The sequence below is a fragment of the Malania oleifera genome, chromosome 9 (genome assembly GCF_029873635.1).
Source record: "Malania oleifera isolate guangnan ecotype guangnan chromosome 9, ASM2987363v1, whole genome shotgun sequence".
Taxonomy (NCBI): domain Eukaryota; kingdom Viridiplantae; phylum Streptophyta; class Magnoliopsida; order Santalales; family Ximeniaceae; genus Malania; species Malania oleifera.
In genome coordinates this window covers 92743747-92771456 of record NC_080425.1, presented here as the reverse complement: position 1 = coordinate 92771456, position 27710 = coordinate 92743747, and the positions used below count along the sequence as shown (strand labels likewise).

Here is a 27710-nt window from a genome sequence, read left to right as displayed (position 1 = left end):
TTGAGATCTATGGAGTATAGGGAAGGCTAGATGGGTATTATTTTAGAGAAATAGATTAATTAATTTGGGAGAAAATGCAAATTGCAGGAGTTGAATTTCGGGCGCCAAGGGCGTAGAATTTGGGATTTTAGGAAGACTCTCAGTAAGTCAGGTAAGGGAAATAAATTATAACAGTATTTTTAAAATTATTATTTGAATGAATATGTGAAATTGAGCATATGATATTTTGTCTGAAAATTATTATGATATAAATATCAGATAAATTGTGTGGCATTTGAGTAATTGTAAATTGTGATATTTTGGAGTGTAAATTATAATAATGTGTAAATTCTGAGAAAATATTGAAATGAGAATTACTGATCTGATTAGTGAAAAATAATGTAATATGGTATTATTATATGAGTATAAATGTTTTGTTTGGAAAATGGGATTTTGTGAATTATTGATATTGGAAAATAATGAAATATAATATTTATTTGTGAGTGTAAATTATTTGCATGAAAAATGAGTATTTTGGGAAAATGTGAAAAATATATGAAATGTGATATATGATATTACGAGATGATGAAATGTGTACAGAAAATGATGAGAATATTTATATTGAACTGAATTGTGATATACTGGAATATAATTGATGAAATGTCAATACCACATAATGATTGCGGGTATGTGGTGGTAAACCCTGTTGGATGGTTATGATATTTAGCACGGTACCGTTGCGAGTGGTGTTTGTGCAACCACACGGGCTATTGGAGCGTGTGGCGTGACAGTCGACTGTGCCATTGTGTAAGGTTGTTGGGCCCTCTGAGTCAGGATCAGGATATTAGGTCGGCCAGTCGTACTACAGACGCGATATGTGATATGATATTTGATCTAACCGGGTCTGCCAATCGCGGTTAGATCCAGCCTTCGAGCCGCACAACCTTGACCATGAGGGGAAGCATGGCGTGTATAGAAAGATCCTCAGGATGGCCATAAGTTACAGACGCGATGTTGGTATTTGATATCAAGGATACTCATGAGCAGGAAAGTAAAGTGGAAATGAAAAGTGAAAGAATGATAAAATTGGCTAAAATGAGAAATGAAAGAAAGAATGGAAATTGAAAAATAAAGAATGATAAAATTGAGAAATTGAACAGTGTGAGTTAATAATATAAATAATTAAGGCAAAGTGAAACTCTCCGCCTGAGGGCTTACTGAGTAAGGTGAGTGCCCTGATGGGTATCCGATGTGGCTATACCCTGCTGCATAACGTGTTAGGGCAGAGGGAAGCTACCTGTATGGGCGGGTAATCTTCCCTATTCTCAGGAACTTCGCGTGTAAATATGTGTTGGAAATCATTGAATTTGATAAATGATTTTTAAGCTTATAAAAGCTTGTGTTGTATATCTATATGATTATGTGTATGTGAATATCAGTGTATTTTCTCAAATGAAATGGTGATTTGAAAAGTAAAGTGTATTATAATTGTACTCATTTGGCCACACACTGTAAATAATTTATTCCTTCTTACTGAGATGTGTCTCACCCAATTTATCTAAATTTTTCAGGGAACAGAGACCGGCCAGGTGATAAAGCTCCGTGATAGTAGGGAGCTGAGACCTTGATACACAGGGTGAGTTTTTGGACTATGGGAGATGTAATTCCCCTAGAGTTGAATATTAATTTTTAGTATGGGAAGGTAGTGTGAATATTTGTATGTATGTTGATACTCTGGGTATTGTATTCTGACTGATATGTGTATATTGTCTTCCGCTGTTAGATTGAATATAATAAAATACTTTTTACCCGGTACCCAATGCGGGTCGGGTTGTATGAATGGTACTAGGATTGTTGACGTGGCCGATTTGTGGATGTTGTGGATTTATAACGTGATTATTTATTTATTAAAAAAAATTGTACAAAAATCGGGGCGTCACAATTTTATTGGTAATTCCCAAGAATAGAGAAATCTATCCGCCCATACAAATAGTTTATCTTTGCTTAAGTGCTAACGCTAGGGCACTCACCTTTCTCAGTAAGCCCTCGAGTTATGCATCCAGGTAAAGTCACCGAGAATAGGAAAGATCACCTGCTCACACAAGTGGCTTCCTTCTACTTTGGTATCCACACGTAATTACTAGAGTACTCGCCTTTCTCAGCAAGCCCTCGGGTGGAGTAATCTACTTTACCATAAATACTTAATTAATTAAAGTTACACACGATCAATCACAATTGCTTCACAGATTTTCACACATACACCCATATCACAATCAATCCATACAGGATATTCATATAGTTTTCAATTTTACCCACACAGGGTCTATATCCACATGTCATATATTCGTCCACACAAGACCCTATCACACACATCATATATAACCACATAGGATTGGTCCACACATGACTAATCAAATCACAGCAAAAATGTCCACACAGGACTAATCAAACCACACAAAATACAAACAACACTTCGTTCATGGTAAATAGGTAAACAACCTCCTCATACCACTGTCAATGTTTACCTCACAATATAAACGTCCATATAACGACCTCCTTATACCACTACCAACGTTATATGACGGTTATACCAGGTACGATATAACGACCTCCTCATACCACTGCCAATGCTATATCGTATTTTACATGAATCACAACGCAAATCAACAGCAACCAATCATTCAACATATCCATAATTCTACCACAATATACACAACACCAGTATTTTCAATCAGCCAATATATTCACAATCATTTAATTATCAAAAATGGTTTCAACCACACAATTTTTCCCAATATAATTTATTTATCTAAAAGCAACATTTTCAATACCAGTAAGGTTTAGAAAATTATACCTGTATATATAAAGAAATTCATACTTGAAACTAGTCGTTTAAAATTATTAAAAAGCTATTATAAAATATTTCCCCTTACCTGCTCCTCGAAATTCAACCCAAAATCAACTAAAACGAGACCCTGTAATCCAAAAATTTCAAATTTCACAAATCTTAATAAAAACACCCTTATAATACTTCCTAAGCTCCAAATATCTCAAAATAATGTTAATACCTTAAATTATTTTACTTACCCTGGTTTTGGGATATTTCCCAAACTTCTCAAATCAAAGATCCACTCTATCTATATTGCAGAGAATCTTCCCAGGAGTCTCGTGGTAGCTTCCGATCATCGAATTGAGTTAAATCTGGCCTGGAATTGAAGAGAGAAGGTAGTAGGACTGAATTTCTAGTGAGAGAGAGAGAACATACAGAAAATTCGCGCTTGAAATGAAAGAACTTGTTATTTATGCACAGGGATTCGTCGACGAGACACATAGACTCGTCGACGAGTCTTAGTACATAGTTCGGTGACGAAACAATAAACTGTGTCTCGTCAACGAGTCTTAGTACACAGTTCGGTGACGAAACAGTAAACTCCGTCGACAAATTTCAGTCGTGAAAACCCCCCTCTTGGTAATTCCTCGTTGATGAAACACGTACCCTCATCGACGAGCCAAGACAGAACACTCGTCAACGAGACCAGTTTGTTCGTTGACGAATGCTTGCTGCCCTCCTTTTTTCAACTTATTCCTCCGTCCTTTCTATCTTCCTTATTATTCAAATAGTTTAAAATTTTTTCGGGTCGTTACATGTAACGACCTGCTTATTAAATTGATTTTTTTTTTCATAATAGCAAATAACATACTCTGATACCATAGTATTAACCTAATCAGCAGGAAGTAGAAATCATACAAACACAACCATAAACCATTATATACAATACCACATAATACTAGAGTACTACATGTTTCCAAAATATGTACATGTATTTGTTTCCCAAAAATACCCTCAGCTAGTTAGGGTTTACAAAAACATTCCCAAAATGATACTCACTCTCTAACAGGGCACTACAGACACCCCTCTATTTGCGAGTCTAGTCTGTTCGCCTACCTGGATCACCTGAAAAATATTTCAACACTGGGATGAGCCAACGCTTAGTAAGAAAAAATATGCTATTACTAGTGTGTGGCAAATGAGCTACTATATATATATATCATGAAATCTATTTATATAAACATGAATAATTGAGTACAACAGTACAGCACAAATAATAAAGTACATCACCCCTTTTCCCTATTGCTTAACATATCAGTATTATGGTTATAATTCAAAATACTTCTAATGTATATAAGTAGGATCCCCGTTTCTGTAAATCAATACGTAAGTAATAGTAACTAAAATTGTTCCCTGTGGCTATCTGTGTCATGACATGCCTCATGACGAGGTTGTGCGGCCCGTAGGCTAGATTTACCCTGACTGGCCAACCATGAATAAATCACTGAACTCCGTCAGTCGACCTACCCACCTCAACCCATATCTGGATGGGGAGCCTAACCTCTTCCAGGGCCTAGGTGGTCGACCGTACCACGTATTATCTGAATAGGTGGTTGCACTCATAAAGTAACATAGTATCTGTAGCAACGGTACCGTGCTCTGTAGCTGCAAGTCCAACACGGTCTGATATCATATAATATTTTTCTATACATATTTATCTGATTTACCATAATTCTAAAGTAATCATAATAACCATGATACTGCAAAACGTACTGAAATCTGAATAATCATAACATGGAACTGCATATTCGTAATACTGGAATTCGTATAATCATGGTACTGAGATTCGTATAATCATGGTACTAAAATCCATAAAATCATGGTACTGAAGTTTACATAATCATAGTACTTAAGTCTGTAAAATCATGGTACTGAAATTCATAAAAATCATGAAACTACAATTCGTAAAACATATTCCCGTACTACATACATATTCATAAGTCACACCATACTTTAACACATAATTTTCGTAAATAAATACACTGTATAATATTTAGAATTTTCCTAACATAGCATATTTCTCTTACCTTAACTTTGAAAAGCCCCTACTGTACTCTAGCCCGATACCCGTAGGGCCTCCTTTACAACACCCTGAAAATAATATTTTCCAGAACTAAACATCAGTATTTTTCCGCCTACATCATTTCCTATAACTACCAGGAAGTCAAAAACTGGATAAAAGTTCTTACCCTGAATTTGGGATGAAATCTAACTTTGCTTTCCTGACGATCCGCTCCGGTAGATTCGCGGAGAACTCCGCCAAGAGTGTCGTGGTAGCTTCGAATCGTCGATCTGGCGACTGGTGAGGCAGGAATCGAAGAGAGAAGGCAGAGGGAGACGTAGAGAGAGAGAGAGAGAGAGAGAGAGAGAGAGAGAGAGAGAGAGCTCGGTGAAAAATGGTAAAACATCTCGGGTTTCCACTATTTATAGGGTCAGGTTCATCGATGAGACACGTCACCTCGTCGATGAGTCCTTCACAAAATTCGTCGACGAGACCTAGTGTTCGTCCACGAAATTCAAAGCAGCTCGAACCATCTCTCGGTACTTTCTCGTTGACGAAGCCCTGTGTTCGTCGATGAAATTCTGAAGACCTTCGTCGACGAGACCCTATGTTTGTCGACGAAGTCTACGGCCTCTTTCTGTTTCTGTATCTATTTTCTCTCCCTCTTATTATTAAAATTCTATTATTCTTCGGGTCACTACATTACAAGTTGGACGTTCGGCCAACCCGACCCTCGGGACACATCTCCATTACCATCCATGGTCGCCACTGGCTCATAGAGAACTTTCACCATCTACAGTCCCTGTTGGCTCACAGAGTGAACTCTTACCATCCACGGTATCCGCTGACTTACAAAGTAAACTCTCGTCATCCACAGGTACTGTTGGCTCCGTGAGTGTATCTACCTGGAATTGAACCCCCGATGCTCCTTACTTGCTGATGTCTTTCCACCGCGCCATGTCGTGGGGGCTTCTTTCTTTCTTTCATTTCCTTCTCATTTTTAAAAATAAGGTTGGATTAACATGTCTGATAAATTTAAAAATCAAAAATTAAAATTGTTAATTTTAGCTTTTTTGGGAACTTTAAAAATTAAGATTTTAAAATTTTTTAAAGTTAAAATATATATATATTTCTAATAAATTATACTATTTCATTGTTGTCTTGGTTTTTTCGAAATATACCGATTAAATATATTTTCTAAATATATTTGATATTTAAACACACTTTAATTATTTTAAATATTTTCAACAATGTTATGATTTTTTATCAACAATTAGAAATAATTCTCCTTCTAAATGTCTCTTTTTTCATTAAGGACCAAACAATTATATAACAAATTCAATAAACTCTTTTTTAAAAGTTCTTTTTAAAATACGCGGAAAGTGGGGTCTAAGTTTTAATTAGAAATACTTACTACCAAACAACTTTACTTAAACATTTTGAAATAAATAGATAAGATTAAAAGATTTTGAATTTGTGAACTAGTCCAAGCTGTAATAGTATTATTATTAAATGGTGCAACCGTTATAGTATCTTTGTTAAATGGTGTAATATTTGCCAAAAATATTTCTCCAAGCATGACACTAGATGTTGCAATGTTTATCTATATTATTTTTTCAAGAAAATTTCATGACAATTACACCATCTTCTCTAAAATTATTATTAAAAAAATAATTTCAAAAATTAAATAAAATTGTTAAATAATGATAAGTAGAAATTAAAGAAATAATTTTTTAAAGCTCCAACGAATCATATAGATTCAGGTTATGAAGTGTGATCGAGGATATAACCTAATGGTAAGTTAAATAAACCTTTTCTATACATTTTATGTTTGGACTTCACTTTCTACTTAAATCTACTCGAACTTTTAAGAAATAAAAAAAATAAAAAGGTGTCTTTGCTTTTTTTTTTAAAAAAAAAAAAATAATTTTGAAATAGAATAAATAGAGCCTAATTTGGAATCAATAAAGAAAATGAACAGTTCATTTTGGAGAGAAAATATTATTTTAAAAAATTGGTTAAGATATTTTAAGGGTTTCCACGCTAGACTATTATTAAATATTAATTTGAAATCAATAAAAAAAAAAAAAGAACTATTTATATTATTATATAAATAAATAAATAAAATAGTAATGATTATAATCATTATTATTACATTAAAAGTAATATTGTAAAGGAATGGTTTAGGATAATCCAAGCACTCCCAGTCCCACACAACTCACACCCCTAAAGTGAAAATGACCTAATCTAGATTTGGCTTATTCTCACAATTTCCCTTTTGTCCATTTCTTTTTTCTCCCAATACAAGGAGATGGCACCAAGTAGATGGTCTATGCCTTTTGAAAAGAGGAGGGGCAGAGCTTTTGGACACACTTGGAGGACTTTCCTCGCTATCCCCCATACATGCCAACAAACATGGCTGTGTTTGGTTCTGTTAGGGCATGTTTGGATTTGATCGGTGATTGGAATAATGACAATTTCCGCCAGCATCATATTCCCATCCATTCTGGATCTTGACAAAGAAATAAAAACGGGGCAGAAATAGAGAGAAAAAACAGAGAGGAGAGAGAAAGAGAGAGGGGTGTATTTTTACAAATTCCATATTCTCTGAATCCCCCAAGGGCCAAAGAAATCAATGAAGACAAAAGGAACCCCTTGCATTGTTGCCAACGCAGCCATGGAAAAGTCCTTAAAGACGAGAGCTTTAATTCCACTTGACCCACTCTGCAACAAAACCCTTGAAGGCTGTGAAACCGCTTCAATGGATAAGGAGGAGGAGTTTGGGGAAACGGTCCGGGGGCCTTGCATGGGGTTTTACTTGGGTTTTTGATCATTTACAGAACCCAGTTGGGGATTTCAAGTTTGTGTTGTGTTATCGATTATTAAAGGAGGAATCGCTGAACTCCGTCTCTGGTAATTTTCTTCTTCTCTCTGCGTCTGATAGTATTTTTCCCTCCAAATTTAATTATGCTAGATGATGGTTTATACCCAATTAAGCGTGTTTTCTGATAAACATCTGTGTTGAAATTTTTTGGGCGCGTGGGACTTTTTTCCTTCAGCCCTTTGATTGCTGAGAAAATATTTGCGAATATTAGATATCAAAATTTACGAAGCGGCGGACACAACTGTTCGGCTTAGATGAGTTTAGCTTTTAATTTTTGTTTTTGGGAAACGAGAACAGAAACACTTGGAAAGGGAATGCTTTATTTGTGTTTGCTCTGCTTTCTCCGCTAATTTTTTCTAGATTGCTTGAGAATCAACTGTTCCTTTTCTGACTGTTATTCGCCTGATCCTGTAGAAAGAGTAGGGTGAGACTTGCTGGGTTTTGAACCTCAATTTCTGATGTATTTGGTGTTTGATTTTAACTACTGTCGATTAGTTGCCGAGAAAATGCTCAACCACTCTTCATATAACAAAATATGTTGGATTTTTTTTCCACCAAATTTTGAGACCCATGCAACACAACATTTATGATTTAGAATTTGCTATGGATGTTTTGGGAGCATGGATTTCAAACCTTAAATTTGGATTTGTATAGATCCGGAAACTCAAGATAGTTTTGTATTGCATTTTTTTTCAAATCTAGAAAAATCCAAGTTGAAGGTCCCAATTCCAAGTTTCCAAGCTTCCAAACATGGTATATATATATATATATATATATATATATATTTTTTTTTTTTTTCTGCTCTGTTTTCTCCGTGATCTGCAGTTGATTTTGTTTGAGCATTGTGGCCTTAAGATTGATTATGCTGCAGATTTGTCTGATTCTTGCTACGTTTAAACAGATTCTTATCTTTGGTGCCCAAAGTTTGACCTTACTGTTAATGGCCGGAATGGTCCAAGAGGGGGAATCATCATCTGTAACATCATCGCCGCTTCAGTATTTCTCCCTGATGTCACTTTCTCCTGGTTTAGGATCACCATACCCTTGGCTCAGGGAGCTGAAATCTGAAGAGAGGGGTTTGTGCTTGATCCAGCTTCTGCTCAACTGTGCTGGACATGTTGCTGCTGGTAACATTGAGAATGCAAATGTAGGCCTTGAGCATATTTCACACCTTGCCTCTCCTGATGGCGACACAATGCAGCGAATTGCTGCATACTTCACCGAGGCACTTGCAGACCGTATGCTTAAAGGTTGGCCTGGTCTGCATAAGGCCCTTAATTCCACCAAAATATCCTCCATCTCCGAAGAGATACTTGTTCAGAGATTGTTCTTTGAGCTCTGCCCCTTCTTAAAGCTTGCATATGTAATCACAAACCAGGCCATTATAGAAGCTATGGAAGGGGAGAAGATGGTTCATATTATTGATCTCAATTCCTTCGAGCCAGCCCAGTGGATCAACCTTCTTCAGGCATTAAGTGCTCGGCCTGAAGGTCCACCTCATTTGAGAATTACAGGTATTCATGACCAGAAAGAGGTACTGGATCAAATGGCACTTCGATTAACTGAGGAAGCTGAAAAACTAGACGTCCCATTTCAATTCAATCCTATAGTTAGCAAAATAGAGAATCTTGATGTAGAAAGTTTGCGTGTCAAGACAGGTGAAGCTCTTGCAATCAGCTCTGTGCTTCAACTACATTGTCTGCTGGCATCCAACAATGAGATTCTGAGAAGGAATTTGGCATCCAAGATTCCAAATGCTGTTCACTTGCAAAGAGTCTTGCAGATGAACCCACGTGCTTTAGGGGATTTTCTTGAGGCAGATTTACTTAGTGTTTATGGTCCTAGTTCTGGTTCAGTCTCACCGCCGTCCCCCTTACCTTTGACCATTTCGCCAAAGATGGGTAGCTTCTTGACGTCTCTTTGGGGCCTTTCACCAAAGCTGATGGTAGTAACTGAACAAGAATCGAACAATAATGGGCCTACTCTTATGGAAAGGGTCACAGAGGCATTGTACTTTTATGCTGCACTTTTTGATTGCTTAGAATCTACTGTAACTAGGGCATCAATAGAGCGGCAAAAGGTTGAGAAGATGCTTTTTGGGGAGGAAATTAAGAATATCATAGCCTGTGAGGGATCTGAAAGAAAGGAGAGGCATGAGAAGCTTGAAAAATGGATTCCAAGGCTTGAAATGGCTGGATTTGGGAGGGTGCCTTTCAGCTACCAAGTTATGTTGCAGGCTAGGAGGTTATTGCAAAGCTATCGTTATGATAATTATAGGATCAAGGAAGAGAATGGCGGCCTGATTATTTGCTGGCAAGACAGACCCCTTTATTCAGTTTCAGCCTGGAGGTTTAGACGGTATGAATGAGATTGTTAGCATAGAGGATTGAGTTTTTTTCTTTTTTATTCTCTATAGCCTTTATAAAGGATTTTGGTTTTTCTTCCCTCTGCAATGTAGATTGTTTTGCGCAAGGGTTTGAAGATCTTTTAACAATTTCTGTTCCATATTATTTTCCTTTGTTTATTTGCTGTTCCGTTTACTTTGTGTATATGGAAGCATGTATGGCCCATCACAGTCCCTCTCCCCTTCTCCCCTTCTCCCGATGCCTAAATTCTCTCTCTCTCTCTCTCTCTCTCTCTGAAGCTCATAGTGCACCATGCTATGAGTAGACTCACAAACTGTTAAAGAATTGGGTATTAAGAAGCTGCTTTCAGGGATGGTGCAATTGCCAGTTGAGATTTCATTTTCCAATCTGATGTTTCATCTTTTCTCTTGAATTCAATTGCATCTTCCCTTCACCCTGTTGGGACATTTGCACATTGCTCACTCCCCAAACTATCCCCACTTCTTTGAAGAAGAATTTGTGGTTCTTTTGGAGAGATTATTGCATAAATTCACTCACTTTTAATTTTATGGTCAGTTCATAGCAATGTGAAGGCTCAATTGGGACTCACCTCAAGGCTAGGCATGCCTAAATACCTTGAGACTCAATCTAAAATACCAAATTTCCAAAAGTCTAACACACTACCTGCTGGGGCTTATGCATTTGTATAAAAGGTAACCTTTTGTGTCTTTTTAATTAAGATTTGAGTGTGTGATTCTCAAGTTAGATTTTGTTAGAAAATTTTAACCATATGTTAAATCAAAAGGAATGTCATGATATGAGTTGATTTCTAAAACTCTTGAACCTTTACTTTTCCAAAATAACTAAGAGTTGTAACTTAGATCATGAAAATGATTTAGACTTTGTAATAGCTTAGCTAGCTCTTGTCATGGTTTACATCATAAATTTAAGTTTGCAATTTTGAATGGCCAAGAAGTAATTTGCAAAGTATACTTAATTGTTTTTACATTATATTCATGATTTTCTTAATTTTTTGTTATGCTTAAAATATATATTATTTATTTACATATTTTTATCTAAAAATAAAATTCTCAAAGGGCTTATATGTCTTAAGGTTTCCACCTCAATTCTTGAGGATTATATGCCTCAGCTCCTTCACGTTTTAAAACATTGTTTCAAAGTAATTCTACATGAATTTATCACATAAAATAAGTATAACCTTTCATTCAACCTTAAGAAGGCTTGAAAAGTTTTACTGTATTGTCTGATGGGAGATCAAGGAGCACTGATGTGACTTGGTACTATAACCTTTCAGATAGGAGCAATATGAGCCTTGGTAGTATTGTGTTTCGATTTAGTTGGGTATGCGATGAATTACTTTACTTTGATTTGCAGTTTTCTTCTCTTCTAATCGAATTTTACACCATTTCCGCAACTAGGGTGAGGGCTTCAATATGATTAAAATCTAATGAAATAATATCTTTTCTCTGCATGAAATGTTCCTGCTTTCCCATTTCCTTTTGGTTAGAAAGAGCTTCTTCATTCCACAATACTTCCTTTCACAGACCAGAGGAAACACCAAGGGAAGCTAACAAACAATGGCCATGACTAGAAGAAAAGCTAAAGATAGGTGACCATCACCATAAAGGAAAACAAAGACAAACCAAACCATGCAAGGTACTAGAAACTTTCAGTAGTGCACTACATAGACATTGTATTCAACAACAGCAACACCAGCCTTCTGAGAAAATGAGAATGTCTTTGCCAACACATATCCACGAGCAAACCTGAACAGCCCGCTGCCTCCCACAATTGGCATTTCCCTCACCGTATCAGAGACTAGATTCCGTCCAAGAATGCTCAAAGTACTCCCATTGTACTTACCCTCCAAGAAAGCAAAATTTGTGACCATGAGCAGCCCTACCTCGTGCTGGGAAGCCAGAGCATACATTCCTTGAGACCTTCCCACGAGCCTCGAACTGAGATCTGCACCTTCTGTCAAGGGATCATCCATGATCATGGTTGTTCCAAAACCACCAGCAAACCTCTTGTCTGTTGGTGCAGCAATTATTGCGGAGGTTGCATTTTCCCCATTGATACTGTCATGGAAGTAAAAATGGAGGTGAGTCATTTTTTCCATGCGATTTGTGACCTTTGCGTTGGCGATTTGCTCTGAGAAAATCCAGTTGGTGGCTATGGTGAGGAAGTTCGAGAGGAGGTAGAAGGAGAAGAGGGAGAAGGTGAGGTAAATGGCCATTTTGGGAATGGTTTTGATCAGCTTGTGCTGGTGTAATTGATGAAAGTGAGGATTATTTATAGGATGGTGAAAGGAGGAACACTCTGATGCTGTGGGAAACGAGAGCTCCCACGCCCCCCATGCTTGTTTTGAAGAAAATAATTGCTTGTACTTGTGCAGGGACAGATTGGAACGAGTCTCATTGATTACTAGGGAGTTGGTAAGGCGGGAGGATGTAATCACTGCCTGTACTTTGTTGTTCCCCAACAGATTGGAATGAGTCTCGTTCACTTGGGAGCTGGGAAGAAAGAAATTCTTTGTACATATATTGGGTATCCATTTGGTTTTTCAATCTCAAGCATTTGATCGGCTACATGAATTCTCAAAAGAATGATAGTGACATGAATTCCCAAATGAATGATAGTGACGTGTTTGGTGTACATATACTCAGTATGCACTTGAATTTCTAATGGAAAGGTGAATAGGGGGGATATGAGGAAGAAAGGGGCTAGCTAGGGAGCAGGAACAACCAAGATAAGAGCTCGGTGACAGCATGGATTCGATGGGGCTTTCACATACCCTTATTGCTGTAATAGGACTCTGATAACCCTGTTGCTAATTATCCTCATGACCAGAATAGACATGAAGATGCCTAAGATCTTGTCAGTTTGATTTGACCCAAGAAAAATACACACGCTAGTTTAGGATTATAAATTTCAGACATGGGATTTGAATTTCTGTAGGTTTAGGCAAAGTTCATACAATTTTGTATTAGATTTTTATCTGTCTTCTCATAAATTTAAATTTAAGACTTGAATTTCAAGTTTCCAAGCACAGAGATTTTTTATTTGGAGTAACTATATGGACTAATGCAGTAATATTTCCTAAGGGTACCTTGGTTAGTCACTAAAACCTGTTTTACACTCATGTTTGTCTCATTAATTCAAGATTGTAGCATGCTTATTTATGGATGGGAACATGAATTTGGAGTCTATAAATTTACATTAGTATACACTTGAACAAGATCTAATAAAGAGACTATAAAGTTGTGTTGGTCGTGTAGTTCTGTGGCCCATAAAAAGGAGGGTTTTGTTGTTGTATTTTCTTTATCTTTTGGCAGAGAATGGAATGATTAAAAATGAAGCTATTATGGTATAGCTGAACTGCTGAAGTCTCTCAGGGCACGCTTGCTCGGTTTGCAGCTTACGTTTCTCTGCAGTTTTAAACTAGGCATTATAACCATACAGATTCATCTTGATTTGGAGATCTGGGTTGTCGTTGTTCTTGCACTTCAATTCATTCACTGGTCAGACTCCTATTCTTTGTCACAGAAGGCTTTCGAAAAAGAAAGATCCTGCAGGTTATGACTTATAAATCATTTCTTTTATTGCACTTCATCCTAGACTCTTCCTCCTTCATATGAAGGTCTCAAATACAGCAATCAAGCAGAAAAAACAAATACATATATCAAACTATGATAATGTTAAGATCACCCTAACACCAATCCATCCAATCTGCTTACTCCAGTCGTCCTGCAAAAGAAAGATGTCATATTTGGTTCAAGTCACAAGTTTCTGCAGGGTGCAGCACAGAAACATTGTACTCAACAGTGGCATCTCCACCACTAACCCAGACTGGGTGAGCCAAAGCAGAGCCCCTGGCAAGCCGGAAAACCCCACTGCCGCCGACGATCGGCATTTCCCTCACAGTATGAGCAATGGGATTCCTCCCCAGAATGCTGATGGTGCTCCCATTGTACTTCCCTTCCAAGAAAGCAAAGTTCATGACCACTAGCAGCGAAAAGTCATCCCGTGCAGCCAGTGCATAGAGTCCCTGAGCCTTTCCTACCAGCTTTGACGTGGTCTCGGGGCCTTCTGTTAATGGATCATCAATCATCATGGTGTTCCCAAAGTTGATGAAGGTACTGTTTGGGGGTCCGGCAATTCTTACGGCCGTTGGGTTTTTACCACTTATGATGTCATGTAAGTAGAAGTGAAGGCGGGTGGACTGCTCCAAGCACTTTGAAGACGTGTGTATGGTTTCGGGGACTTCTTCTTCGAAAGACCCTTTGGTTGAGATGAAGGAGGAAGAGAGGAGTAGAAGGAAGGAGATGGTGAAGAGAGTACTAGTATAACGAGGCATTGTTTGAGCCTTACTAGCAGTTGGTTAGCTAGTGTGTGTGGTTATTATATAAACACAGAAAGATCAGAGGAAGAGGAAGTTTTAGGTTCTGTTGCTGTTTCTGTTTGTGAGGGATTGGGATTTTGTGGCTGATGCTTTAGTTGTGAAGAAACCATTGCTTTGGGCTAAAGTTTTCCTGTGCATTGCGTGATCATGTGGGGAGGTTCCATTCCCTTGAAGGCAGGAAGATATGATTGCCCCCCCCCACTGCTGAGGTGCTACTCCCCTGCAATAAGAATTGAGAAATCTTGAAATTAGTTCCGTTTTTTTTTTTTTTTTAGGAGATCATGGGTTGAGAAATTTTATCATTGAAAATGTCACTTCTATGAAAAAATAGGCGGCTTTCCTAAGTGGATATCTGATGTTCCGAATTCAGAAAACCCTTTACGAACAGTCAACTAGAATGAGGAATCAGAGATTGACATAGGTACAACCAAATCAAACATGTAATGAAGTAATGTCCTTGAATTGAAATGGGCACTTGCCCTTTGGTTGAGTTGACCCTAAATCATCACATTTCACAAATGAAAAATGAAATGAATAGGTATGAATGCTATAGACATTTTATTATGCCTTTCAAATCAAATAAACTCCCCTTTTGGGTTTCAAATTAAATGGCATATTTATTCCCATTTTGCTGAATATTTGCATATCAATTCCTGTATGGAGCAAGCAATGGTCAAAAAATTAGGGCAGTGTAGAGTAGCAGGTTCCAAGTGTCAGTGACACCGGCAAGACACCAATGGGTGCAGTCCATGCCATGGAAGCCATTGTACTTGCTAGGGTGTCCATCTTTTCTTAGCTGGGAAAGGGTTGTGATGTCCAACAGAGAGACTGGTTTCTTGATAGTGCTCAGAACATCTTTGATCACATTTTGTGCGCTTGGTAAGCCTGCTGGGTAGATTGATCCACTGAGGGGTTCTGTCTCTGCTGAGCAGTTGGTCACTCCTGGCTCCCCCCACTGCGTCCCACTGATGAACAACATGCATAAAAATCCCAAAAGTCATTATTTGATGCAACAAGAGTTCAGTTCTAATTAACATTAGATACTGGAGATGTATATCCTAAGTCAACAATAGACATTTTGTTTACAGATCCTACATAGAAATGAACCAAACCCTTGCCCGCTTTGAAGTATTTCAAAGATGGGAAGCTTTCGCTTGACCCGAACATTGGATGCCCTTGGCTCGACCCATGTGTGGGATGCCATTTCTTTAGGGGGGATTTAGAACTTGACCCGAATGTGGGATGACCGAGTTTTTGAAAAACAAAATTTTTAATCCAAACGAATTTGATAGAAAATTAAAGCAAGAAGCTAAAATTATAGATAGGGAGGGAGGGGCTTACTTGTAATGGAAAGGGGAGACACCTTGGAAGAAGACCTTAGACTTCTGGGGATTGACATCTGAGTCAACCCACTTGGCCCAAGTTGTCAAGCCTTCCCTAAATGCTTCCATGCGATCCATGTCCTTCACTCTCTTCCCATTGCTCTCCACATAATCCCACCTGCAACCAAAGCTATATATATCTTAATTTTTGAACATGAAAATCATGGAAATATATATATATATATATATATTTTTTTTTTTGGAAAAGTATTTATATAATGGTCCTCTTAAATAATTAAAAGGTAAAAACTAAATAAAAACTTTAAAAGCTTACGGTTGCTTGGGGCCCCGGCGATACCACCAGAGCCAAGTATTGAAGATCAAAACGTCTACGTCTTCCCAAATCTTGCCATTGCTGAGGGACTCAAGCTTTAGAACCCTTCCAATTTGTTCAACGTCAATGTCAACCAGGTACAATGAGTGAAACACCATCACCTTCACTCCATACTCCTGCACCCATCCCCCCATCTCTTCAAATTAATTCTCTTATTCCTTCTTTCCTTTTTAAATATTATAAAATAAGACAACCAATTAAGAGAGACTCCGGTAGTAAACTCATGATTTTTCTAATTAAATATCAGGATTTAAGTTTCGAGGGTCATCTAATTGAGTGTGTAAAGATTTTCAAGCACCATCGTTTCAATATATACATATTTAATTTTATATATATATATATATATATATATATGTATTGAAAGACAAGCCAAGAGATGAACAGTAGTAACAGCATGGACTCCACTTGCTTTAATCAATGATCTCCCGACACGTGAGTATGTGATAGTCACGACCGTATTATTTACCATTGCTCTTATTACACTCATCCTGTGCATCTGTACATAATATATACTTCATTCTCTGTAATGTACTTGCTTTTATATTTTCAAAAGAAAAATCTCTAGCTTTTATAAATCCTTTATTTAAAAAGACTCATTATGTAGTAGTCAATTTTTGAAAAGGACTCACTAAGAGTAGAAAAAGAGAAAAAGTAAAAATGCTTGTGACCTGTGAGTCTATGACCTACACAAATGGCTTAGGGCGTTAGGCCCTGTTTGGGAAAGAGGTACTGTTCCATCACGGATGTTAATTCATAATCAATGACTCGTATTTTCTACACACATCAATTCAATTGTGATCTTTGTCTTCCTCCCGTGAATATTCTACCTTTTTCTATACTAAAACTTTCCTAAAGAAACACATGTAGATGCAGTCCACGTCTCTCTTTTTATAAAATAATAATAATAATTCAAAGACAATTATACCCTATCTCACCTATCATTCTTCTAGTTAAACGCAGGACAATTTGGTCATTCATCTCTCCAAATTATTTTTACATAATATTTATCTTGTGGAAAGAGATTGGGTTTTTTAAATAAAGGAAAAAGTAAAAGAAGATTAAAATTTATTTTTTATTAGATATTTTTTCCAATCTCAAATGCTACATCTTAAAAAATAATTTTTTTAAAAATATGTGATTAAAACTATTAAAAAAATTTAATGTCAATTTACGAAGGTATTGAACGTAAATTTTATTTTGTTTTAAAAAATCATTTAAAAAGTTGACCAAACTTACCCTCAATAAAATTTTAATACAAATAAATTGACGGCTGACATAATTAAACTATCTAATCACATTTAATTTTTCTAAATTAATTCAAATTCTTGAAATTACAGATGGTTTTCGAGAAGTCGACCTGCCATATGATATTTTATATTGTTAAACAATTTGATATAATGCTTTTTTTTTTCTTTTGGGTGATGGCATGAGTAAATCTCTTTATTAACAAATAAATAAGAATTAACAATCTTCGTCCTTAATTCAATTACATACAAAAAATTAATAGAAATCATAGAGAACATCATTGCACAAATTTAAAATTTATAAATAAGAGTCTACTTCAATAAAATCAAGTACAAATTTAGGTGACCATGTGTATGCCCACATGTGTAACAATAAATAAATATTTGTAATCGTTGAAATTACAAGCAATGAAAATGCTTATATGCTTAATTGTCATATATGGCCCCAAACCTTCTAAGTTTTTATTACCAAATATTAGGCATAAATATTGGGGGCTCAACTTGGGATTAATTAATTAATTAATTCCGAACAACATATGTCCATCCACATGTGCTTTAACTTAATTTTCATAATTATATGACTTGACATGCATCGTGCTACCACACAACAAGCTTTCATTCATTGTCAAAAATCGACCCCCTATAAGTTAGTCTACTAAGTAAGACTTAATTGTATTTGCATTTCATATATATATTTTTTTAATAAATGGGTCTCAATGACAGCTTCAATTTCTTCCTTATCCATATTGCTAAATATTTATCACATAATAAAAATATCTTAATAAATCTAATATGTTAATATCTTACAAGTGGTCAAGCTTCATGTGTGACGGCTTTAACTCTTCTGTTGTACATTAGTGCATAGTATCAATATTTTGTAAATTAAAATTTTGTGATGTGATAAGCAAAGAGGTGTCTTTTTTTTCTTTTTTTTTTTTTCTTTTCAAACTAATAGTATTCAAGACCCTTAAGATATTTGACTAAATCACTAAAAAAATCGAAGCCCTAAATAGTGTAATATAAATCGTAGATGGCTCCTCTATTGTTGTTAGGCATGTTAGTTTTCTCGCATTACAAAGATCATATGTATATAAATAAAGTTAAATGGTACAAACTCCTTACACATGGATTTGGAATGTCACATGCCGCATCCTTTTAACATATTCGAATTATACATACATACAAATATATATAGTATATAGTATGGTATAGTATGGGGGAGATGGTGGAGTGTACCTGGAAGGTGGCAGTGGAAATAGAGCCATTGGTGTGGAGGGTGACATTGGAGTTGGGGGGGACGGCCGCATGAAGCATGCACAACAGTGATTGCCACTGGTTCATACTCACTGAGTCACCCACAAACATTAACTGCTTCCCCCTGTTCCTCTCCAAGAATTCTATCCCATCAAATCTGCATTTATGCACCAATCATCAAGTGCAAAGAAAACAAAACCCTAATAATGTTACATTTGAGAATATGTCATATGTGCATGTGAGCTTTTCTTTCTTCTTTCTTTTTCAATAAAATCCCATGTTTTTAGCATAAGTGTTTTTTATTTTTTAAAATAATTAATTATATGTGGGTTTATTGTGTTCAACTTTTAAAAGGTAAAATTAAAGTACGTTGCCCCAAACAATTATTTTTTGAAAGCAAAAGTAAATATAATGCCTATGTTTCATATTCCAAACATGTTCGGATCACGAGCTTAAAGGATATTAGAATTGAAAATTGTGTAAAATTTAATTTAATTTTTTATTTTTATTTTTTTAAATAATTAGAAAATTGCTACTTTATGTTTCATTTTTTTTTTCTAAATTAATATAAAACACGAACTCAACAATAAAATAAAGAAAAGGAAGATTCCTAAGTGGGAAAATTCTAAAATAAATAAATAAAATGCTCTTGTTTTTTAGAAGTAAGCAAAAGCACAATACTAACATTTTTAGAGGATCCAATCAAGCATGAATTTGACAATATTATTACCAATGGTTCCTACATTTCGATCAAAAAAATTATGCTGCATAAAGTTTTGAGATATTAAATATGGAATATTGTTAAGATTTCAGGAGATACTCTTAAGTGCATGAACATGTTAGACTCGTTCCTAAATTTAATCCGAACACCACCTGCTATGTATTTTCCCAAGATACCGAATTAAAAATAAAATAAAACAAAATTACAAAGCATTTCTCTTACATTCCCCCAACACCGCGCCCCCCCCCCCCCCCCCCCCCAAAAGAAAACTACCCACGTTCTGCAAGACTAAAATTACAAATATTATTTCAAAATAGTTAATAATTCAAACCTAAACAAACAAAATTATTTTCCGGAGAGAAACAGAGAGTTTTCCGGAGAGAAACAGAGAGGAAGAACAGAGAGAGGAGAAGAGAGTACCTGGGCAAGTCACAGCGGAGGGGCTGCCACCGGTAATGGAGGTAGTCGTGGTCGGGGCGGCCGTACTTCTGGCAATTGAACTCCATTCGAATGTATGGACACGCCGACGAGTTGTAGAGAGGGTAGGACGCGTCCGGCACCCAGGTCCCTTCGTACACATTGCACCCATTTCCTCCTTTCTCTGTTCTCCATCTCCCATTATTGCCGTTTGAAAATTTTGCAGAGCTCGCCGTCGTGCACAGACCCCAAACGATCAATGAAATGAAACAGACAATAAACCTGCTATTTTGAATTATTGCTCCCGAAAGTCCTCCCATCATAATCGATTTCTTGCTCCGGCAGGGAGAGGCAGAGGCGGCGATGCGATGAGATTTGAACTTTAAATAAGCAGAGGAGGCAGAGACGACGGAGGGGCTGATATGGAAATTAGGAAGCAGAGGATTGTGGAGAAGCACTGTCACTGCCAATCTTCGATACGCTTGTTGGGCGATTGGGGAATTTATCGTTCATGGCTGTAAAGTTGAAAATTGTTTTATTTTATGTTTTAAAATTTTAAACTTTACAAAAATATTTTTTTGTAATTTTTTCTAATTTTTTTATATTTACAAAGGAAAAGTTTTCAAATAATTTTTTATTATTTTATAGATTTCTTGTATGAATTTTAGGGATGAAAAAGGTTTTGTTTTAAGACATTAATTTCTCAATTCATATATTTAATATTTTTATTAAAATTCTTTAACACTTGTCTTGTTGACATATTATCATTTTTAATCCCAAGGACATGTCACGGTGGAAAAGATGTTGATAATCAAGTAAGAGCATTGGGGGTTCAATTCTTAGTTGATGCACGTAACTTATACGATTGCATCTTAGGGTACGTGTTCGTGATATGTCCTGAGAAGTGAGTTGGTTGAAAGTCCAACCGATTGAAATAAATACTGTGACCACATCCGGCATTTACCTAAACAAGCGAGACCTGAGGGAGGAGGACGCTCTTTTGCGGATTTGATGCCGCACCAGAGGGTCCAAAGAGCTCATTGGTGGTAGGAGCTCTTATGATATCAAAAAAAAAATATATATATATATATATATATATATATTATTTTTAAGCATTCTAATATTTAATGCATGAATTTGCACATGAATGTGACAATTCTCAATGCATCAAATATATATATATATATATATATATATATATATATATATATATACATATATATTCATTCGACACATGATATCTTTAATTATTTATTTATTTATAATATTAAAAAAATATATAGACACATAATATCTTTAATTATTTATTTATTTATAATATTAAAAATAATACATATAACATTCATGTGCAAATCCATGCATTAAATATTAGAATGCTTCTCAACATTCCACTTGGCCCTATTAAACCTAGGCTAGAGGAAACTTATTTTTTATAATGGAAAAATCAATTATTTTTTGCAATGAAAATTATCACATGCTAACTTAACAATATTTTAAATGAAAATTATCACATATTAACCTTAATGAATATTGTTACTTTATATTTGAAAGCATAGAATTTGAGATTTAACTTCAAAATTTTTTCAAATTTAATTAGAGTAAATTTATATCATATTTTGTGCAAAAATCTACTTTCTTATATATACACATTATAGTGGAGATTCAAAAAATTATGTTATGCACAAATTTTTAAAAATTAAAGCATCAATTTATAGAAGATAATCAGATGGCGGTTTTCTTAACTCGTCAAGGCGAGGATACAACGTGAAGAGATATTTTGCAGGTGATGTGATATTGAGTAAAATAAGAGTTCTCATTCGTATCAATAAGTTGCGTATTCTAAACTTTCATCTGTAATTGACATCATATGGTTCTCCTTTAGTTTTCCTCTAGTTTATGTTTGTAGATAATTGACATCATTTTATAGGTATTTTGTTTATATTTGTTTTGTTTTGATTCCTTATTGGCATGTTTTGTTTGGTTTAGTTGGATTATGGTACTAGTTTTTTTTATTATTAGTTTTGATGCATGAGATGATTTTTTTAGTTTATTTGTAAATCTCATGTATCCTACTTGTAACCACGGAATTCCTATGCCACAAGTGATGACTATTAATAAAATTAGGGTTTCACTAAAAAAATAAAAATAAAAAATACCGATCTTCTTTGAGATTTGATAATAAGACACAAAAACTCTTATGAAATTTCAACAATCGCATAAACTTCCTCCTTTGTTTGACAATTTAATATGGATGCTCTTTGAAATTTCAAAAACTCATAATTAATCTCTCATGATGTTTAAGAATATATAATATTTTGATATTGACAAAATATAAGTTCAAGAAGAAGATTTAACTGTCTCATAAATCGAATGTTAAGAGAAGTCTATGAAATTTTGTAATATTAGGAGAGACCCATATTTTTATTTATTTATTTATTTATTTTTACTTCAAGGGAAGTTGGGAGATTTTTTAAACCTAAAACAAAGTTCACATTTTTTTTTTTCAAATATCAATGCAAGTGTCTTTTGTCCAAAATATACAGAATTTTGAAATCTTTCAATCATTTTAATTATGGGGCATTTTCAAAATGTTAACAATGTGCTTATTATTTCATAAATTAATTTAATTATTTTTATCAGTTACAAAAAAAAATGATTATTCATATATTATCAAAAGTTATAATAAAATTATTAATATTAGTTACAAAAAACTAAATTATAACTTGATGAGAACATTTCAAAATATGAATCATCATATTATTAGAGGCTATAGAAATTATTAATTTTAATAGTTACTAGTACTTACAAAAATTATCAATTTAATTATTATTGCTGGCCACAAAAAATATAATTTTATTATTACTAACAAATACAAAAAAAGTAAATACAAATTTATATGGGTGTTTCAAAATGCTAATCATTTTATTTATAATTTTTTTTAAAAACACACCTGCTATTTTATATTCTTTCTTATTCCTTCTAATGTTTGAACTCAAGACCTCTAATATGAAAGTGTCAAATTGTTAACATTTCTTAAAATCATAATTTTAAAAAATTAAATCATAATAATAACAATTACTATTACAATTGACTAATAAGCTACCATTAAAATCTCATTTGATTTGTACAGTAAGGTCGACTTTCCCTTTGTTAAAAATTATTTATACATAATTTTATTTAACGGTTTTTTCTCTCTCTATATCAAATACTATTAAACGTAAAAATTTATTCCACTATTATTAAAAACTAAAAAAAAATCAAATGCTAATAATATGTGAAATCAAAATTTTGTTCATTGATTTAGTTTATTTTTTATTTTTCTCTTTTACTCTTCTTAATAACCAAACATAAAAACTAGATTCTTTCAAAATTTCCTTTCCTTTCTCTAATATTTCCCCAGTTCCAAAATCGGATATCAGTGTTCAGTGAATTATGGGGTTATTGTTGTCACACCCCGAACCTACAAAATGGGTCTCAGGTATGAATTTAGTAACCTAACATGTCTCTGTATTATTTAAAACATACATGATACTACACTGAATGAGAGTACGATCCCGTGGGGTACACGTAAACCCTATACACAATCACATACACATCAAATATGCAGTGAACATGTTCTTTCTAATACATACAACGCACCATCCAACATAGCATACCAGAGTCTATACATAACTAGAATCTATATTCCAAAATATCATACATACCCTGGGTGTCTATAAAACCCAAAAATGACAATTCGGTTGCAAAATTTATACTTACATAAGTACTCTAAGTAGCTAACTGACACCCACGCTCCCGAACGTTAGGGTGCTAGTTTCGGCTATCCCAAATACCTGAAAAATATTTGTATATTCGGGGTGAGACACCTCTCAATAAGGAAAAAAATATGTTATATCAGTATGTGACATGCAAATGTTATTTCGACATAAAACATAACACAATACAATTATAATATTTTCACAATTTAGTTCCAATACATACGATACCAGACATATGGTTAGTGTCGTCACACTCAAGCAATCAATACCCTACAATAACCGAAGTCTCATAACGATATCATGCTAATACGATGTCCACTCACACCCATCGGTGACCAACCGGAACAAACAAGTGATATTTCACACCCTCAGATAAAGAGACGGACACTCTCGCCCACGGTAATTAGCCGAGACATGGTGTCAGCGTACGGTAATGAGCCGCCCCTGACTGATTTACAAAACCTAAAACAATTTTGGAACTCATGTTCCTATACTCATCAGCGTGCGGTAATTAACCACCCCTAATTGTTTTACAAAACCCCGGAACATTTTACATATAACATTTCATTCCACACTTATTTGAGTATACAACAATCATATCGTTTTCAATTCGAGAAATACAGTTTAATACAAATACAGGTACGATCATCTCAATATTACAGTTTTATATAACATACGATTTTCCAACAGAAATAAAGATACCCGAAACCCCCAATTTTTCTAAAAATTGTAATCTGAAAATCTTGCATTTTCACCTGATAAATTTTCCCAAATAAGTAATCAAAACATACATACGATCGTAAACTATAGGCTTACCGATCCCAATTTAAAAAATAACTGATATAAACATAATTCTCTTACCTTTTTCTGAATACCAAAATATGAACTCTACGACTCCAAAACTACGAATCGAGCTCCCAAAACCTAAACATCCAAAAACTATAATTCACTACAATTCTTACCACTACATATATTCCAAAATGAAATTGAAATCGGACCCTTATCTTAGTTTTGGGTCAAAACCCGAAAATCGTCAAAACGATTTTTCGATCCGCTAAAAATGTAGAGATTTCTCCCCTGATTCACGCAGTAACGTCGGATCGTTGAATCAAGCAGTGAACAGCAAAGAATCGAAGAGAGAATGAGAGATTCTACTGGTTCTAGAGAAAGAGATGGAGAGTTCTAACTTTCTTAGCAACTAAGCAATGAAGGAGGATATTTATAGCCCCTTCGACCCAACCAACCTCATCGATGAAACGACACCTTCGTCAACGAATCATCCACACGTTTCGTCGACGAATCGGCTCCTTCGGCGACGAACCCTATTCCGATATTTTACAATACGTTCGGTATCTTTTCGTCGACAAAACTCTAAATTTCGGAGACGAAGAGTATAAGGGCCTTCGTCGACGAGAATAATGGCTTCGTCGACGAAGCCAACAAAATTTACCTTTTACCATTTTGTTATTTATTCAATCTACATATCTCGGGTCGGGTTCTTACAATTGTTATGTGAGAAAATTAAATAAAAGGCTTTTCAACTAATTGCGTGTTTTAAATTTTGACATTTGAGAAAAAAATATTATTTTTATAAAAATCCAAATTATAAAAAATGTATATCAAAATAAATTGTTCATATTTTAAGAATTCTTAATATCGATTGTTGCTAAAAAAAAATGTCGATGACTTTCGACGAACTTTCCGATCTTGATCACGTGAAAATGATGAAGAGAAGATTGACTTGAAGGACCTGGGGTGTACTTCGGGGGATCTTTCTGATGCCTAAGTTAGGGATTGACTTTGAGAGGTATGAAGCAACAATAAAGTATGGCTTTGAATGAGATACCTGAACCTCTTTTCTGATCCCTATTTATAGTGAAAGAGTTTGACCTGATAATATTATGTCATTTATTGGCGAATTATGGTGCTGGCGTGAATCGCTCCGGTTATTATCTTATTGGCGTGGATGACTCTAGTCATTATAAGGTGGGTCAATTGCTCCAGCGAGGCGATTGATTTGGGTAGTAACTACCCTCATCAATGTCGAGTCTTAGTCTCCTCTTGACTTAAGAGATGATATGCTTTTGATGTATATCATCGATCAAATAAAATTATTAAATAAACCAAAATAAAAAAAAATCTAACTCAAATTTTCTCAAAATATTTATAAAAATATATATTTGAACTAAATCACTAATTAAATTAATAAATTATTATATTATTGTACATGTATATAAATAAATATCTATCACAGACTTTAATTTACACATTACAGTTTTCACCGAAAGGATTTAAAAATTCCTTGAAAAAATTGAATGCTCGTGACTTTGCATACATATCATGTGCATCTCATCATAAATTTTCACATGAGTCCACATGCACTTTGAAAATTAATTACGATAATGCATTAATTGTATGAAATAATAATAATAATAATGATAATAATAGTTATTAAATTATTGTTGTTTAAGAATATCAATTTACTAATTTAATTATTAATTTATAGTTTTACTTTAATCTTAAAACTTGTAAAAATAGAGCATTTATAGGGAAAAAAAAATGAGAATTGAAAATAAAAATTACCTCAAATTTCTTTAGTCAGAATTATTATGATGTAGTTGATAATATAATGGAGGAAGTGGTTAAAATCTTAATTAGACTAATTATGTGTTAGTCCAAAATTGAGGACTCAAAATACATTTTATTCTCTAATAGTTTTTCTATTTATGATTGTGTTCGAGTTAGTCGAGTACGCACAATGGGATAATTGAAATCAACTCAACTGAAAATTTTGAACTCGAAATTAGCTCTAAGTCAATCGAGTATAGAATTATTAAATTAGAATTTGATTTGGCTGAAAATTCTTAAAATCAAATTTGGTTCATTTGAGATTAGTTTAGTAATTAAATAATCTAGAAACAATATAACTATAATTATAGTGTATACATAAAATAATAAAATGTATCATAACAATATAGTGTATATATAATACTAATTAAATATATGTGTAGTTTTATTATATGACTTATTTAATATAAAAATAATAAAATTGCAAAGCCCAATTGGGTTTGCAAGTAGAATTATAACACTCCAACTCAACTTGTCATTAAGTTAGTTGAGTAACTAAAGCTCGGCTCGAACTCAAATAAAATTGAGATGAGTAGAGTCTGGACAGCTCACAAAGTAGACTTAACTCACTCAGGCACTTACTTTCATGTGTCTCAGTGTACGAATTTGCGTCACTTGGCAATATGAATAAAACAAAAGTCTTTTCTTTTTTGTTTTCTTCATTTTTCGTAATAATTTAATTAGTTTTACTATATGACTCTAATATTAGTCTCTATCTACTATGAACGGCTGTAATTTGTGAAGTATATTGTGATAAAATAGTAATACATTTTTTTATTGAAATTTATAGTTACACGAAGATATAAGTTATTCTTGAACAACTTAAAGGTTTTTGGAGTACTAAAATATGTTTTATATTATATTAATTTAATCATTCAATCCATTTTTGTGTACTAATTATTGTGCACACATGATAGATGTGCCACTTATGAGATGATAAAATCAATGACATAAGATATGGGTATGTATCTAATTTTCTACGAGCTCTACATCTTATCGATAACTATTCATCCCAATTTTATTTAATTTGGGATCTTATTAAAGATACTCAACTTATATTAGAATCAGATTGATGAGTCATCTTTATCCGAATTGGACTGATGACTCATCTTTATCCGAATCGGACTGATGACTCATCTTTATGCATATTGTACATGTTAACAAATCTGATTTTCTTCTACTCTTTGCTCTTGACAAATCATATTGGAGTTATTTTTATTAATTAGATTGCCTTGTTCTTTCATTTCCCTTATACCAAAAAAGAAAAAGTAATGAAACAACTAATAATTTTCTATATAATATTGTCCATTACATCCTATTTGAAAAAAAAAAAAAATTAGAAAACACTTTTTCACGTATGATAATTAGAGGAAAAAAATGAGAAAAAATAAAATATAAAATTTATTGATTAGAATTTTAATTCAACATACCATTAATGTTTTTAGTAAT

At 34.3% G+C, this 27710-nt stretch overlaps 4 protein-coding genes across 4 annotated transcripts in view; 1 reads left to right on the top strand and 3 right to left on the bottom strand.

Moving 5' to 3' along the window:
- Positions 1-7210: 7210 nt before the first annotated feature.
- LOC131164700 (scarecrow-like protein 3) lies at positions 7211-10301 on the top strand. Its single transcript, XM_058122107.1, has 2 exons — positions 7211-7784; positions 8657-10301. Exon 2 carries the CDS (start codon positions 8696-8698, stop codon positions 10121-10123), a length of 1428 nt encoding a protein of 475 aa, XP_057978090.1. The 5' UTR covers positions 7211-7784; positions 8657-8695; the 3' UTR covers positions 10124-10301.
- A 1317-nt stretch (positions 10302-11618) lies between these two features.
- LOC131164702 (dirigent protein 22-like) lies at positions 11619-13149 on the bottom strand. Its single transcript, XM_058122110.1, has one exon. It carries the CDS (start codon positions 12355-12357, stop codon positions 11791-11793), a length of 567 nt encoding a protein of 188 aa, XP_057978093.1. The 5' UTR covers positions 12358-13149; the 3' UTR covers positions 11619-11790.
- Positions 13150-13697: 548 nt separating this feature from the next.
- LOC131164701 (dirigent protein 22-like) lies at positions 13698-14478 on the bottom strand. Its single transcript, XM_058122109.1, has one exon. The coding sequence runs from the start codon at positions 14476-14478 to the stop codon at positions 13885-13887; it is 594 nt and encodes a 197-aa protein (XP_057978092.1). The 3' UTR covers positions 13698-13884.
- LOC131163577 (protein trichome birefringence-like 41) overlaps positions 13698-27710 on the bottom strand; it is a 28815-nt gene continuing 14802 nt past the window's right edge. Inside the window, exons 2-6 of the mRNA XM_058120169.1 lie at positions 19879-20292; positions 18720-18894; positions 16180-16355; positions 15865-16023; positions 13698-15488 (exon numbers count right to left, since the gene is read on the bottom strand). Coding sequence (XP_057976152.1) covers positions 15197-15488; positions 15865-16023; positions 16180-16355; positions 18720-18894; positions 19879-20292 — 1216 coding nt within the window. The 3' untranslated portion in view covers positions 13698-15196. The remainder of the gene's footprint in view (positions 15489-15864; positions 16024-16179; positions 16356-18719; positions 18895-19878; positions 20293-27710) is intronic.